Source organism: Anarrhichthys ocellatus, unplaced genomic scaffold, assembly GCF_004355925.1.
Source record: "Anarrhichthys ocellatus isolate YVR2014 unplaced genomic scaffold, GSC_Weel_1.0 scaffold27, whole genome shotgun sequence".
Taxonomy (NCBI): Eukaryota; Metazoa; Chordata; class Actinopteri; order Perciformes; family Anarhichadidae; genus Anarrhichthys; species Anarrhichthys ocellatus.
Genome location: NW_022280057.1, coordinates 2,079,592 through 2,093,024, shown reverse-complemented (window position 1 = coordinate 2,093,024; position 13,433 = coordinate 2,079,592). Strand labels below are relative to the sequence as shown.

Sequence of the window (13,433 nt, the reverse complement as noted above, 5' to 3'; positions counted from 1 at the left end):
ATGTAGTTATAGTGCAACAGATGTGCAGTTTTATTACATACTTGTATATCTGTCGGAAACATCTGCAGTTGAAAACAAACAAAAAAAAACGGAACTGCATCTTAACACATGTCAACATTTGAGTTCAGTCTTGATTGGCGGAGTGCAGTAGTCCCACTTTTACAACCCCACAACTCAAACAAACCAGAATCATAAAAAATATCTCACAACCAGAGCCTGCATTTGAACAGTTGTGAAGATAAAGACATCATGAAATAATCTTATGAATAGATAGAAGTAAAAATAAAATCCATAAATCAAATGTAATATGAAATAAAGGTGTAACTGGGATAATAATATTAATAATAAGTTGACTTTGAATTGTCTTTACAAGTATTTCATAATATATTAAATAATTTATGTATTTTACTTCATGTATTCAATTAAGATTATTTATGTATTTCATATTCTATTATAATATGTATTATTTATACGTATTACGTATTATTGTTAACGACATGTTCCGGCTCCATATTACGTAAACAAAAGAAGCTGACAGGGTTACTGGAACGAGACCTCAGCGGAGTCACGAGACATCTGAATGCGGAAGTAGCTGTGAGGGTTCAGCTTCATTATTCGTGATCATGCGCCGACCTAGCTAGTTGTTAATTAACCTGTCTGTCCGGGACATCGGCAGTCTCGACAAACAGTGGGAGCTGAAAGACCAGTGAAGGCAGGAGCACCACCGGACACGGCAGCATTAACGGAGCTAGGTACAGCAAATGCTCTTCTTCTGTTGTATTTATGATGCTAACAAGACCTCCGAGTGAGCTGTTTAGTGTGACCGTTACGACGCTAGGAGGCTAACAGCTGGTACAACTTATATAAAGTTACGGTAACGTTACTTCATGTTCACACTAGATGTCCACAAAATGCTCATTTTATCGTCGACGAACAGGTCAACGGTTTAAACATGAGCATATCCGTAATGTTTATTTAAACGGTTGGTTGATTTTAGTCAAGATCAGAGTTTATAAGCTGCTCAACTCGTTCAAACAAGACGAACAAGCTTAACGCCATGTTAACGCCTTTTGATTTACAATAGAGCTGCCTGCAACTAACGGGTGTTTCCAGTATTCACAATATATTTATAAAAACAAAAACAGGGCATGTAGTTTAAAATGATTCCTTGAGTACATCCGAGCATAAACAAAGACAGGGCATGGAAAACACAGGTTTTAAAAGCAGTAGAAGCATTATGCACAATGCAGACAAGCAGGATATATATATATATATATATATATATAAATAATGTGTTCTTGAGCCTCTGACAGAAGAGACTGAGTGGCTAAATGCACTTTTCCATTTTAAAAAAAACTATAAAAGCAACACACACTAAAGGCTGCAGTGAGTTGTTGATCACTGGAAGCAGAATGACAGCAGGAAGGGAAAGTGTTGCACACTCTGGCTCCTTATGCAGTTCTTCAGATGGCATTTCGTCCTCAGGCCTTCTTCAAGATCAACACCGATAGTGAGACACAAACGGACACTGATTTGTTGCCACACATCAGTCACACACCTGATGGGGATTAGATGATCTGATGTTACAGACCTCCTAGTGACACGGTTGGTATCGGCTCTTCTGTTGATATGGGCTGAAGTCATGAATGACTTTCTACACCAAGCACAAGTTTGCATATTTTATTTGATCATCCCAATTTACAACCTGATGGGTTTCATTTTTAGAATTGGACATTGTTTGATCGATTTAATCTGCCAATTAAAGTTTTTGTATGTGAAATGTCAGAAAAAGGTGAAAGACGTGATTTAATTACATGCTTTACACAAAATTATTGTTTTGCCATGCTGAAAATGAAAAGCAATATTTACAAGACAATTAGTCGATTCATCAATTACTCAATCAACAAAAACATGAATAGGCAGCTATTTGAGTAAGCGCTTTAAGTCATTATTTTAGTCATTTTTTATTTTTTTGAGCCAAGATTCCACACGTTCTTTGGTTTCAGCCTCTCATATGTGAATACTTAATATATTTCATAGATCTAAGTTTCTTTAGTCGTGATGATTAACTGGCAATTTTTGTGATAAGCTTTTTTCATATTTAGATATTTAACAATGCAAGTGCAGCCTTCTCATTTTGTACAAGTTATAAGTAACAATTTAAGATGAAGACTGAGGCAGCACAACTGGTTATAAACTGCACCTTTTGAGGCTACAGCTAAATTAACGCATTTTCTCTCTCTCACCCAGTGTCTGCTGCCAAAATGTTGTCTGAAGGCGGTCATTTCATGAAGGGGATGGTCTTAGGGGGCCTCTTCTGCCTGCTGCTGGCGCTGCTGGGTAGTCTCCGGCTCGGCACGGAGTCCGGGACAGTCGACCATCATCTTCATCATCACGTCCAGGCCCCGAGTAAAGATGAGCTGACGCGCCTCTCTGACAGTCGCATGCAGGATTTGAGCAGTCAAGTCCAGATCTCTTGCATCATCATGGTCCAGCCCAAGATCCTTGTTTACTGGGCCACGGCGGTAAACACCTGGAGCAAACACTGTGACAAGGCTGTGTTTTACACCTCCGAGTCCTCCAAAGCGCTCGATGCGGTCGACCTGAACGAAAAAGACGACTGGGCGAGGTTACGCAAAGCTCTGCAGCACGCTTATGAGAACGCAGGAGACCTGCGCTGGTTCTTCGTGGCTCAAGCGACAACGTTTGCCATCGTCGAGAACCTCAAATACCTGGTGCTCACAAAGGACCCCATCGAGCCCTTCTACCTCGGCAACGCCATGAAGTCGGGGGAGCTCGAGTACGTGGCGTACGATAGCGGCATCGTTCTAAGTTACGAAGCGCTCAAACGGCTAGTGCACGTGTTCCAGGATGAAGACAAGTGTCCAGAAAGAGGACGCGCCCTGTGGAAGCTGAGCGAGGACAAGCAGCTGGCCGTGTGTCTCAAATACACGGGCGTCTTCGCGGAGAACGGGGAAGACGCGCAGGGAAAGGGCCTGTTCAACAGCAAGAGTGTGTACAGCCTGATATCGGACAGCATGAAGGCCAACCCCAACAACGTGGTGGAGGGCTGCTGCTCCGACATGGCGGTCACGTTCAACGGGATGTCGCCCAATCAAATGCAGGTTATGATGTTTGGAGTTTACAGACTTCGTCCTTATGGCCACGATTTTCATGACTTGTTAATGTTTAACCCTCCTGAAGGTTCAGACAATGACTAGAGACTCGGTCGTTCAACACGGATGTGTGCATTTTAAATGTTTTGCTTCTATGATGGCAAACCGAACTGTGGGGAGGTGTTTTTTTCTAATTCTGTTTTTTAAAACTGGATCCTGGGTGGGAATAACACTTTTATGTATATTTGTACCTTTTTGCACTTGGCACAATCAGCGCCCTGCCCCATTCCTTTGTGGTGAAGATAAAGAGTAGACGGGTGTGCCGTCCGTTTTAATGAAGACAGACGAGGACATGTCTAAAACGTGTGACATGAGACTAGATTATCTGGAAGTTTTAGTTATTATGTATCTTAAAACTTTCTCTTTTTGTGGTCTTAAAGCTGCATTACCGTTATGAGGTGATGGCTATTCTGAAAATAACAAGTTTCTTTACTTAACTGCTCAGTCTTTCGCCATCTTAACTACATTATGAGTAACTTCACCCAGCTGATTTAAAGCACTAATAGTCAATATTGAGTGAACAACTGGTGGCCCAACCCAGCTCTAAATTAAGTGTTTCTGACCATGTTGTGCTTGGTTAGCTCCACTTATGAAGAATTGGAGTTTCATGGAAAATAATAATCCTCAATGTTGACCTCCTGGGTAAAGTACATGCTGTATTTTCTTTTGTCACACATTAGAAGACACGCACAGTCTGGGTGTCAGCCTAACAAGATGACTAATTTAAAAAAAAAAAAAAATGACTTTTGCATAATAAAATCTATTTGTTTAATATAGTTCTCTGGTGTTGAATGATCCAACAAGGACTGTTGTGGAATAGAGTGGTAGCTTCCAGATGTTAATGGTTTACACCTTGCCAAGCATACTGAATGATTTTTGGTAAAGGGGAATATTTTTACAGGTAAAGGACTGCTTTGTTAAACTGAACTAATTTTTAAACTGTGAATGTATTTTATTGCAGGCCACTATGTTGTACATATAATGTATATTCACTTTGCTGCTGTCAGGTAAGAAACAAATAAAAGTATTGCAGTTCTCATTGATACCCTGAAATATGTAGTTGGATTATAATAAAGGTTATGAGCACTATTGGCCATAAACGCACCTTTATATTGTGCACCACAAACCTCTAAAATTACCTTTAAAGTTGAATCAACAATCACAAAACAGCAGCTGAACTTTATCCAACAGTAAGAAGAGTGAACAGCTCTACTCACTAGTGGGGGGAGCAGAATAACAGGTCTAACTGTGGTAAACCAGTGACACTCTGCCACTCCTTCAGTGGTGTAAACATGTTCACATCCTGGATTGATGAGTAGACAGGCTATGTCATAACTCCAACTAGATACTGTGCCCAGCCCCCTCCTGTTCACGCTGTACACTTGACTGCTACCGCCAACAATGAGAACCGTTGTAAAGTTTGCAGATGACACTACCGTCACCGTATGTGTACAGATTGTAAAGCCCTCTGAGGCAAACAACGATGAGACTTCATACAGAGAGGAAATCGATCTCGCGGCTGTATTTCTTGAGAAACTTTGAAGCAAATTCCCATGCCAATTTAACTTTTACACACGACTAATAGAAAGCATCCTGACTGGAAACCTAACTGGCATGGGATATTAATTTCCTAGGACAGACGGACTCTACAGTGGGTGATTAAAACCGCCCAGAACATCATTAGTGACGAGAGGTGCCTGCGAAGGGCCCAAAGGACATTAAAAAAGACACAACCCACCCAATCTACAGCCTGTTCATCCTGCTGCCGTGTGGCAAGAGATACACGAGTATCGGCTGCCTTTGCTGCATTTCGTTTTGCAACCCAGTGTTGTACAATCTTGTACTTTGAGCTTAAATTGGATCCAATGCAAAATACCAACTGAGATAACAATTTGAAGCAAGATCTTTTTATTTGTGCATATGGTGATTGATTCAAAGCAGGTTACACAGCTAAGTCCTTAGGTGTAAACAGTTGACGGGTAGCTCATGCGTTGCTGTCGAGAGCTCCACACTTTCCGGGGGTAGGGGGGTGCGTTGCAGGTGCTGATGTCATCATTTATACGTCTTCATGTGCCACAATCCATCATTCAAATAGTGAACGTTCTCAATTCCAATTCCCTTGTTGACTTTTTCTCTGTTTGCAAAAGACAGATCAAGATCAGGCATCATAAGAGCAGCAACAGAAAGGATTTTTTCCTTGTGTAAAATGTAGAAATAAATATCTTACATGCTGTCTGCAGACATCTTCATGATGCCAACACAAAGTGCATGTTGTTTTCCCTCCGCCATTATGGCCTACATCCACTCGTTAAAGACAAACTCATACGTAAGTGATTTAAAATGTGGAAGGAAGATGATATTTAACACATAATTCATAGTGTAAAAGCGTCCATGTGCAGCATTATGTATAAAAGGATACAACTACAGTGTCGGTTGCAGCTGGGTAGAGTTTAGCGCCTGGTGACGTCAGCCCGGGGCACATTATGTTGGCTCCACTTAGGACAAATTTAATGGCTCCTTTGTCTACTTGCTGGTGTGGAAGAATGAAAGGATCTAGGAAAAGACAACTTTGTATCAGTGTGAGGAAAGTCAAACACAAGCATCGAGCAGTTGGCATTAGAAGATCTTACATTTATGCAACAGTCTGAGTGTCGGGTAGAATGGTCCTTCTCTCTGTCTGAAGAAAAGCAGCTCTCCGTTCACTGTCAGGATTTCAATGTGTTCGTGGCTGTGGGAAGAACAGCGATACAAAAACTGTAAGAGCCACCGCACTGAAAACTGATTTCATGTGAGCAACTTGACGACAATATAAATGAAACGATGAGATCATACCATCTCACTATTTTGACAGGATCCTTTTTTGGCATTATGTGATTAAGCGAGGACTCAATGTCAGGAAATAGTTCCAAGAGCTGATTTTTGATGCCTTTGATCACCGATGTTTTCAGCTGGATACAGTTCGAGACATTTTCCTTATCGTCAAATCTGAAACAGGAAACAGAATAAGCTTTAGTGGCATGCCCTTCATGTGGTGAAACTCTTTCTTTAACCACAAAATTTGAGCCTTTTTAATTTTTTTTTGTTTTTAAATACTTTTCATTTGTCCGGGGCCCTTATTGATGTAGGCAAACATGCATCAAAAACACACACAATGGAGGACACTGACTCTACATCGAGGCAAATATTGGCAGTAAACAATGATGGTTTTCTTCGGATATTGCTTTTTCAAGCCAATATTAACCAATACCCACAGTATGCAGATATTTTGGGAGGAAGATTAATTTACAGTCTTAAAGAACAGCATGCACTAAAAATCTAACGATAAATACATACACAATTATGCATATATCATCATATTACATATTCACATGTATGAATATATAAATATTCTTTTGAATCTCATCCAGACAAATGCATACATTTTAGGGTAAATAGAATCACTTTCATTTCAATATTATAACTTGAGATAGTTCTGAGGACATTTCTGAACAGGAAATGTGCCTGTGTTATTATGAGCTAAAACAAATTATTCTAATATCAAAAATGATAAATAAATATAGCTAATCTGAGATGTGCCTGAATGATTTGGATTTAAGGAACTGTATTGTTAAAAAAACAAGGCTACATTGTAAATCAAACAGCACTGACACGTTAATATATATATGTTCAGGCCTTGTCTAATGTAATAACAAAGGATCTCACATAATATCACATATCATGTCTCATTAATTGAACTTGAGTGTACAACAAACTTGAAGACGCGATTGCTAACCAGTTAGCGTTAGCCACCTAGCTGTGGTTAGCTAACGCTACAACATGGATAATAATAAACAACGTACTTTTTAAACATCCTCGTTGGTCGCTGTTGCCGTTACCGCGCTCCTAAAATGTCACAAAGCTAGTCCGGATTTACTGCGCAAGATGCAAGTACGGTAAATTGAAGTAAATCACGGAATACAAGTCATTTATCAAGTAATGCTACTGCAGATCCACGCTTGTTTAGCAGTGCAGGGCCAGCAGTATGACGGTCGCGTCATTTTACGACAGTTGTGTGCGTTACACGGCAGTTCTGGTCACCTGGTACCTCGTGTGACTCAGAGCCATTTAAACACGACTCTGCTGTGACGGACTGAAATATTTAGGTGTACAAGATCTAAAGTCATGGTTTGCTGCTGTTTTATCTTTTTGTTCTGTGCAACTATTTATTTTACATAATGTGCAATAACCATGTGATACTAAAACATCCACTTTATACATTTTGTATTCACAGTTTAAGATACACTAGCCTACATACTACTGTCAAATATATATTCTGCACACTGTTTCCTGTACTCATGTATTCATATATACTGGATGTAACCACCCACTTCATGTTGATCCATTCAATATGTATTTATTTGCAACAATACTGTACTGCAGAGGAAGAAATGGATCTAGATAGTGAAATAAATTAAAATATGGACACTGTGGATATTTGAAAAAAAAATGCAATGGAAAGAATACTAAATTGTTTTTTCATTGAAAGAAGTAGACCAAAAAATACTTTTATTACAAAAACAGATACAGAATAAGATACAAGACAAGATACAAACATGCAGTATAGTGCAATAATAAATACAAATAATGTAAATATAATATACACAGGTAATGTAAATAAATGTAAACAAATGTAAAGCGGTAGACAGACAAACACACTTTATCTTAAACTGTGTAAACTAGTAAATATTCATAACAGAGAAAATATCCATTCATATCTTAACTGGGCAACTTCCTTTATTCATTCATGTTTGGTGAATTGATGACCGTAAAAAAAAAATGACATCAGCCCATGGCGTTAGCATGGCGCCATCTTGTGGCCAGAGCAGTTATAACACCGTACTATGTATAAAAAAACACGCTTGGGCAAAAAGTACTTTTTGTACAAAGTACTTCCGGTGGGGTCACCGACTATCTTTTATGAGCGATTTTTCCCCCCCGTGTTTACCAACGGCTGTTTTTAGTATCACGTGAGCCTATTTTTTTTGCTGTTGCTACATTTATTCTGTGAATAATCATCGTTTACGGCCGCTTCAGTTAACCGCTCTCACTCAACGACAGCACAACGCGGTTTGGACACGAGAGGCAAAAAGAGGAAGCAATAGCCAACCATCTTTCTTCTCCTGCCAGCAATAACAAGAAAGAGACCAGGCTCGGTTCAAGTGGATCTGTGTAGTTTACACTTTATTATCTGTTTTATACTGGATAAAAGACTGGAGGGGAAAATACCATATCCGCGTTAAGATAGATAACGTTAAAAGCTCGCGGACACTGAGCTCATCTCCCAGCAAGCCTGGAAGTTTCGCATCAGAAGACTTGACTGTTGAGAATTAGTATTCCCCGTTTTTTCATGTTTCCAACAGGTTTATCTTCCCCTAATCCCCCACCACCGCCAACCCAGGAGGCTAGAGCAGCGGCTACTGATGTCAAACCCGACAGCGGTAACATCACATCTCCGAAGAAGAGGAAAATAAACGGCTCAGAGAGGGACGACACTACAGACACCATCTCTTCTTCGCCTCCCAGGACCCTGAATTCCTCTTCCTCCTCCTCCTCCTCCTCTTCTCCCACGCCGCTGCACATCCAGAAGAAGTTGAGGTTTGACGATTCGGTGGATTTCATTGGACTGGATGTGAAAATGGCTGAGGAGGCTGCTGCTGCCGCCGCCGCCGCTGCTGCTGCTGCTGCTTCGTGCTCCAATAACAAAAGCAAAGCCGTGTTCCTGGGACACCATGCGAACGGACTGACGAAGCCCGCAGGCTCCGGCATCTTCTCCAACAGTAAACCCGGTGCCGCCAAGAAACTAGTCATCAAGAACTTCAAAGGTAGCAGATATACACTCTGGTGGAAGCTTCAAAACATTCACTGACAGCAGTAAACAAAGTCCCCATGCACTGTGGTTATATGCATGGTCAGACTGGGACATGAGACCAGGTCTCTATGGTCTGTTCTTTAGTCCTGAAGGCTGCTTTTCCATTTGAAATACAAAAATATTATAAACTTAGCTGAGTCAGAGAGCAGTGAATGCTTCCACCATCACAGTTCAGTAAGAAGAAATGTAGACAGTAAATATGTTGGGGAAGTTATCAATAAATTAAGTAGGGGCACTCATTGCTCATTAACATAACTAAAACAGTCCAAAGTAAAGTTCTTAAAATCCTTTTAGGAGTTTCTAATACGACTATAAAGAGGCTGAGCCTTATTGAATATTATCAAATTTTAAATTTAGACAATATCATGTCTAATAACAAGATAATAGACTTCACCATCATCCCGCTATATTTTAATAAGTCATAAACACATGTTTTATGTTATCCCTGGTTCCGCCGCAGCATTGTGGTCCAATGAGGTCCACTGTCTGTCGTCCAGGGACTGCTTAAGTTTACAGTCTCATCACAGCTGTTTGTGTTTTTGTTCCGCACACAGAAAAGCCCAAATTGCCCGAGAACTACACGCAGGAGACCTGGCAGAAGCTGAAGGAGGCGGTGGAGGCGATACAGAACAGCACTTCAATCAAGTACAATCTGGAGGAGCTCTATCAGGTATCACCACAGACCTGTTGGCCTCCCAGAGGAAGCTCGTCCGTAGAGGAAATGTCCTTTTTTGACTCTTTCTTTTGTCCCCTCAGGCTGTTGAGAACCTGTGCTCCCATAAGATATCTGCCAAGCTTTACAAACAGCTGAGGGGCGTGTGTGAAGACCACATCAAGGCACAAATTGATCAATTCAGAGAATATCCTTCACAGTTTCTACTTCTCTTCAATTTCTATCCGTGGATCTTTACTTACTTTTGTATATCTCGGTGTTTATCATGCAGTCGTGTTGCAGTAAAGCTCTTTTTCCTTAACACTGTTCATACGGATGCCCTGGACAGTGTGCTTTTCCTAAAGAAAATTGACAAGTGCTGGCAGGATCACTGCAGACAAATGGTACGTTTTATAACTTTAATAAGACAAATGGTCGTTGTTGTATCCCTTGAAAGTGTTGACACAACCTCCCTTTCCATGCGGATTGTTTGTTAAATGGTTGTTCCACTGTTTTAGTATTGCACTTGTTGTGTTGTGAGAGAAATACTGAAATGTATTGTGAAGTCAAGATCAGGCTTATTTTCTCAGACTGTGTGAAATCATCAGTAGTGCTGCTTTCTAACTGTGATTGTTTGTTTTTCACAGATCATGATTAGGAGTATATTTTTGTTTTTGGACCGCACCTATGTTTTACAAAATTCAATGCTGCCATCGATCTGGTGAGTGATCCCTGATGTCGGCTAGTGTGAGGCTGATTTCAGTTTTTTTTTTGTTTTTTTTTTAAGTGGGTGTTTTAAACAAGCGTGCTCTGGTCTGCAGGGACATGGGCCTGGAGCTGTTCAGGTTCTACATCATCAGTGACCTGAAGGTCCAGAGTAAAACCATCGACGGGATTCTGTTGCTCATCGAGAGGGAGCGAAACGGGGAGGCGATAGACCGCAGCCTGCTGAGGAGCCTGCTGAGCATGCTCTCCGACCTGCAGGTAACCGAGCATGTACCGTTTAAATTATTGTTTTAATAACGGTCCACACATGCGTGTCAGCTGGTGTGAGTCTCTATCTGAAAGCCTGCATCTTTGTCCTGTACTACGAGAAAAGTGCGGCTGTGTTGTTTGTGATCATCACCCGCACAGGGGTTTGATGAGTTGTCAGCTTCTTCTTGACAAATGGCTTTAATGAAACCTGCGTTCTCTCCGTCCCTGACAGATTTATCAGGACTCCTTTGAGCAACGCTTTTTGGAGGAAACCAATCGGCTGTATGCTGCAGAGGGACAGAGGCTGATGCAGGAGAGAGAGGTGATTTATGGGGCCCTTAAACTCTGGGCTAGTTTCTTATTTCAGTGAATACCTGGTCAAAGATGGGCAATCTGATCACACGGTACATGTTCTGTTAAGGGCCCGTTTGAATATGTAAGCATTAAAACTTGCAACATTAGTTTTTTTCATTTTAGTTCCTGCAGAATAAAACAGAAAGGACTCACTGTTTTGTGTTCATGTTGAAAGCAAACTAAAGCGATTCAAACACAACATGAAGTCCATCACAAAAGAACAGAAACACTAGCGCGTCCGTCAGAATGCAGCACAGGCTCAATAAATGCTGCGTTTGGACTGAAGGTTTTCTTTGATCTCGGCTGGAAAAGCTTTTGCTTTTAAAGCAGTTTGTTTACTTACTGACGCACTGGATTGAGACAGATTTTCACTCTTTACCGTCTCAGCGCAGAGCTTGATGTTTTCCTAAAGGTTGTCAAAACATTTAGTTTGCTAATGTGAAAGTGAACCATGTTTATTTCTGAGATATTATGGGTTCAGGGATTTTTGAGACGGCTAACTTAAAACATAGAGGTTCAACTCTACATACTTAGACTGTACTATACGCACAGTTCAGATTTAGCTGATCAAATAGATAGCTTCTTAAATCTTGATGCTAATAGTTTAAAAATACAACCCATGAATTAATTTACCTGATCAATCAAATAACAAGACTCTTGTCGAGTCCAACTGTGCTAAAAACATTTACTTAATCATCGATGGACAGTTTATATAATACTTGCATGTAGTACTTCTCCTTGTTACTCGCGGTGTTCTTACGTTCTAACGTGGAGCGATACTCGTCTCCCAGGTGGTTGTGATTGTAAAGGCTGCTCTGATTCCTGTCCAGGTTTTTACACTCAGTTTATTAGAAACGCATGGATAACGGTCCTGCAACAAGTCCGACCTTCAGGAACATTATAATGTTCAGTTTTTGTTGAAGCTGTTTTAGAACGGCGTCGATTCCATTTATCCCCATTTCTATCGATGCGGATAGGCTACATACATCTGAGGGACATCTCTCTGTATGATGAAATACAGTTTAACCGCATCACAAACTACGTCCTCTGAAATGATTACACTGTCGAATCACTGTCTGTTTTATTACACTGCATTATGACAAACAGGCAACTGACTGCATCTTTCTGAGACCTTGAGGATTTTGGTGTAGCTAACCCTGAATTTATGAGTTTTATTTACTTGATTTTACTTCAATTATCTCTTTATTTTTATTACCTTTTTTTAAAATTTGTTTTATCTATTTTATGCTGGTCCTGCTAATGTCTTTCGTTATCTATAAGTTCTTCATTTGATTTTTAATTGTCTATTTTAATTTGCTGCTCTATGTGAAGTACTGTTAAACCCGGGTTATTAAGAATGCAGCTGTATTGGAGAAAAAGCTCTTAAGGCGCATATGAAATGTTGTTTTAGTTGTTGGAAGCTTGACAGTATATTTATAGTAGTAGATATTAACAGATGACAATATGCTTTCCCCTCTGTTTCTTCTTCTAGGTACCAGAATATCTCCATCATGTCAGCAAGCGCTTGGAGGAGGAGGCAGACCGAGTCATCACATATCTAGACCAGAGCACACAGTGAGCGGTAGACTGTAGTTATTAGTTTGCTGTTTAACGCTGTAACCTGAGCTTTATTTTTATTTTTTCTTAATCCCCCGCTCAGAAAACCGCTCATTGCTACTGTGGAGAAGCAGCTTCTGGGTGAACATCTCACAGCTACTCTGCAAAAAGGTACACGGCAGTAAATACTTATTGTAAATGTACACATTAGTCACTTTACATGTCTGGAACGCATCGGGTATCTTATCTATGCGGCCTGCCAGACGGCGCACTCAAGTCGTGAGATAAAAGCAGCTTGAACTCTGATCTCTTGATTCTCTGTCGTTGGGACCTTCCAGGGCTGACTCACCTGCTGGATGAGAACAGAATTCAGGATCTGTCTCTTCTCCATCAGCTCTTCAGTCGAGTGCGAGGAGGCGTTCAGGTTCTCCTGCAGCACTGGATAGAGTACATAAAGGTATGACCGCAGTAACGGCGATACAAGTCTGAAGATGACACTCTCGGCCATTGTTTCGCATATTCTGTTGCTAACTGTCCGTTGACCAACTAGGCTTTTGGAAGCACAATCGTAATCAATCCAGAAAAAGACAAAACGATGGTGCAAGAGTTGCTCGACTTCAAGGACAAGGTGGATCACGTCATCGACATCTGCTTCATGAAGAACGAGAAGTTTGTCAACGCCATGAAGGAGGCTTTCGAAACATTCATCAACAAACGGCCAAATAAACCTGCAGAGCTCATAGGTCAGTGAGCATTTCCCCCACCACCCACAGCAACCCCCACCCCCCACCCACCCCCCACCACACACTCC

General features: G+C 40.8%; 3 protein-coding genes across 4 annotated transcripts in view; 2 read left to right on the top strand and 1 right to left on the bottom strand.

Annotated features, from left to right (window-relative positions):
* Positions 1 to 597: 597 nt before the first annotated feature.
* On the top strand, positions 598 to 4,219 carry c1galt1c1 (C1GALT1-specific chaperone 1). 2 transcript variants are annotated; one of them, XM_031862883.1, is made up of 2 exons: positions 598 to 752; positions 2,251 to 4,219. In XM_031862883.1, the coding sequence occupies exon 2, from the start codon at positions 2,265 to 2,267 to the stop codon at positions 3,219 to 3,221; it is 957 nt and encodes a 318-aa protein (XP_031718743.1). In that variant the 5' UTR covers positions 598 to 752; positions 2,251 to 2,264; the 3' UTR covers positions 3,222 to 4,219. The 2 variants fall into 2 exon arrangements, with proteins under 2 accessions (XP_031718743.1, XP_031718744.1); XM_031862884.1 differs by lacking the exon at positions 598 to 752 and adding an exon at positions 1,296 to 1,605.
* mcts1 (MCTS1 re-initiation and release factor) lies at positions 3,747 to 7,216 on the bottom strand. Its single transcript, XM_031862885.1, has 6 exons — positions 7,016 to 7,216; positions 6,009 to 6,161; positions 5,807 to 5,904; positions 5,596 to 5,729; positions 5,404 to 5,471; positions 3,747 to 5,310 (listed from the first exon to the last, which is right to left on the bottom strand). The coding sequence occupies exons 1-6, from the start codon at positions 7,024 to 7,026 to the stop codon at positions 5,229 to 5,231; spliced, it is 546 nt and encodes a 181-aa protein (XP_031718745.1). The 5' UTR covers positions 7,027 to 7,216; the 3' UTR covers positions 3,747 to 5,228.
* Positions 7,217 to 8,106: 890 nt separating this feature from the next.
* cul4b (cullin 4B) overlaps positions 8,107 to 13,433 on the top strand; it is a 9,290-nt gene continuing 3,963 nt past the window's right edge. Inside the window, exons 1-11 of the mRNA XM_031862602.1 lie at positions 8,107 to 9,037; positions 9,639 to 9,754; positions 9,841 to 9,944; positions 10,071 to 10,140; positions 10,384 to 10,457; positions 10,558 to 10,720; positions 10,944 to 11,033; positions 12,558 to 12,640; positions 12,726 to 12,793; positions 12,961 to 13,079; positions 13,173 to 13,365. Of these exons, the coding sequence (XP_031718462.1) occupies positions 8,563 to 9,037; positions 9,639 to 9,754; positions 9,841 to 9,944; positions 10,071 to 10,140; positions 10,384 to 10,457; positions 10,558 to 10,720; positions 10,944 to 11,033; positions 12,558 to 12,640; positions 12,726 to 12,793; positions 12,961 to 13,079; positions 13,173 to 13,365 (1,555 nt within the window). The 5' untranslated portion in view covers positions 8,107 to 8,562. The remainder of the gene's footprint in view (positions 9,038 to 9,638; positions 9,755 to 9,840; positions 9,945 to 10,070; positions 10,141 to 10,383; positions 10,458 to 10,557; positions 10,721 to 10,943; positions 11,034 to 12,557; positions 12,641 to 12,725; positions 12,794 to 12,960; positions 13,080 to 13,172; positions 13,366 to 13,433) is intronic.

Coding starts and splice junctions, on each gene's coding strand:
- mcts1 (XM_031862885.1), bottom strand. Junction 5,472..5,595: donor CTGCAACCGACACTGTAGTT/GTATCCTTTTAT, acceptor GAGTGGATGTAG/GCCATAATGGCGGAGGGAAA. Junction 5,311..5,403: donor AAGATGTCTGCAGACAGCAT/GTAAGATATTTA, acceptor TTTTGCAAACAG/AGAAAAAGTCAACAAGGGAA.
- c1galt1c1 (XM_031862883.1), top strand. CDS start 2,265: ATGTTGTCTGAAGGCGGTCATTTCATGAAGGGGATGGTCTTAGGGGGC.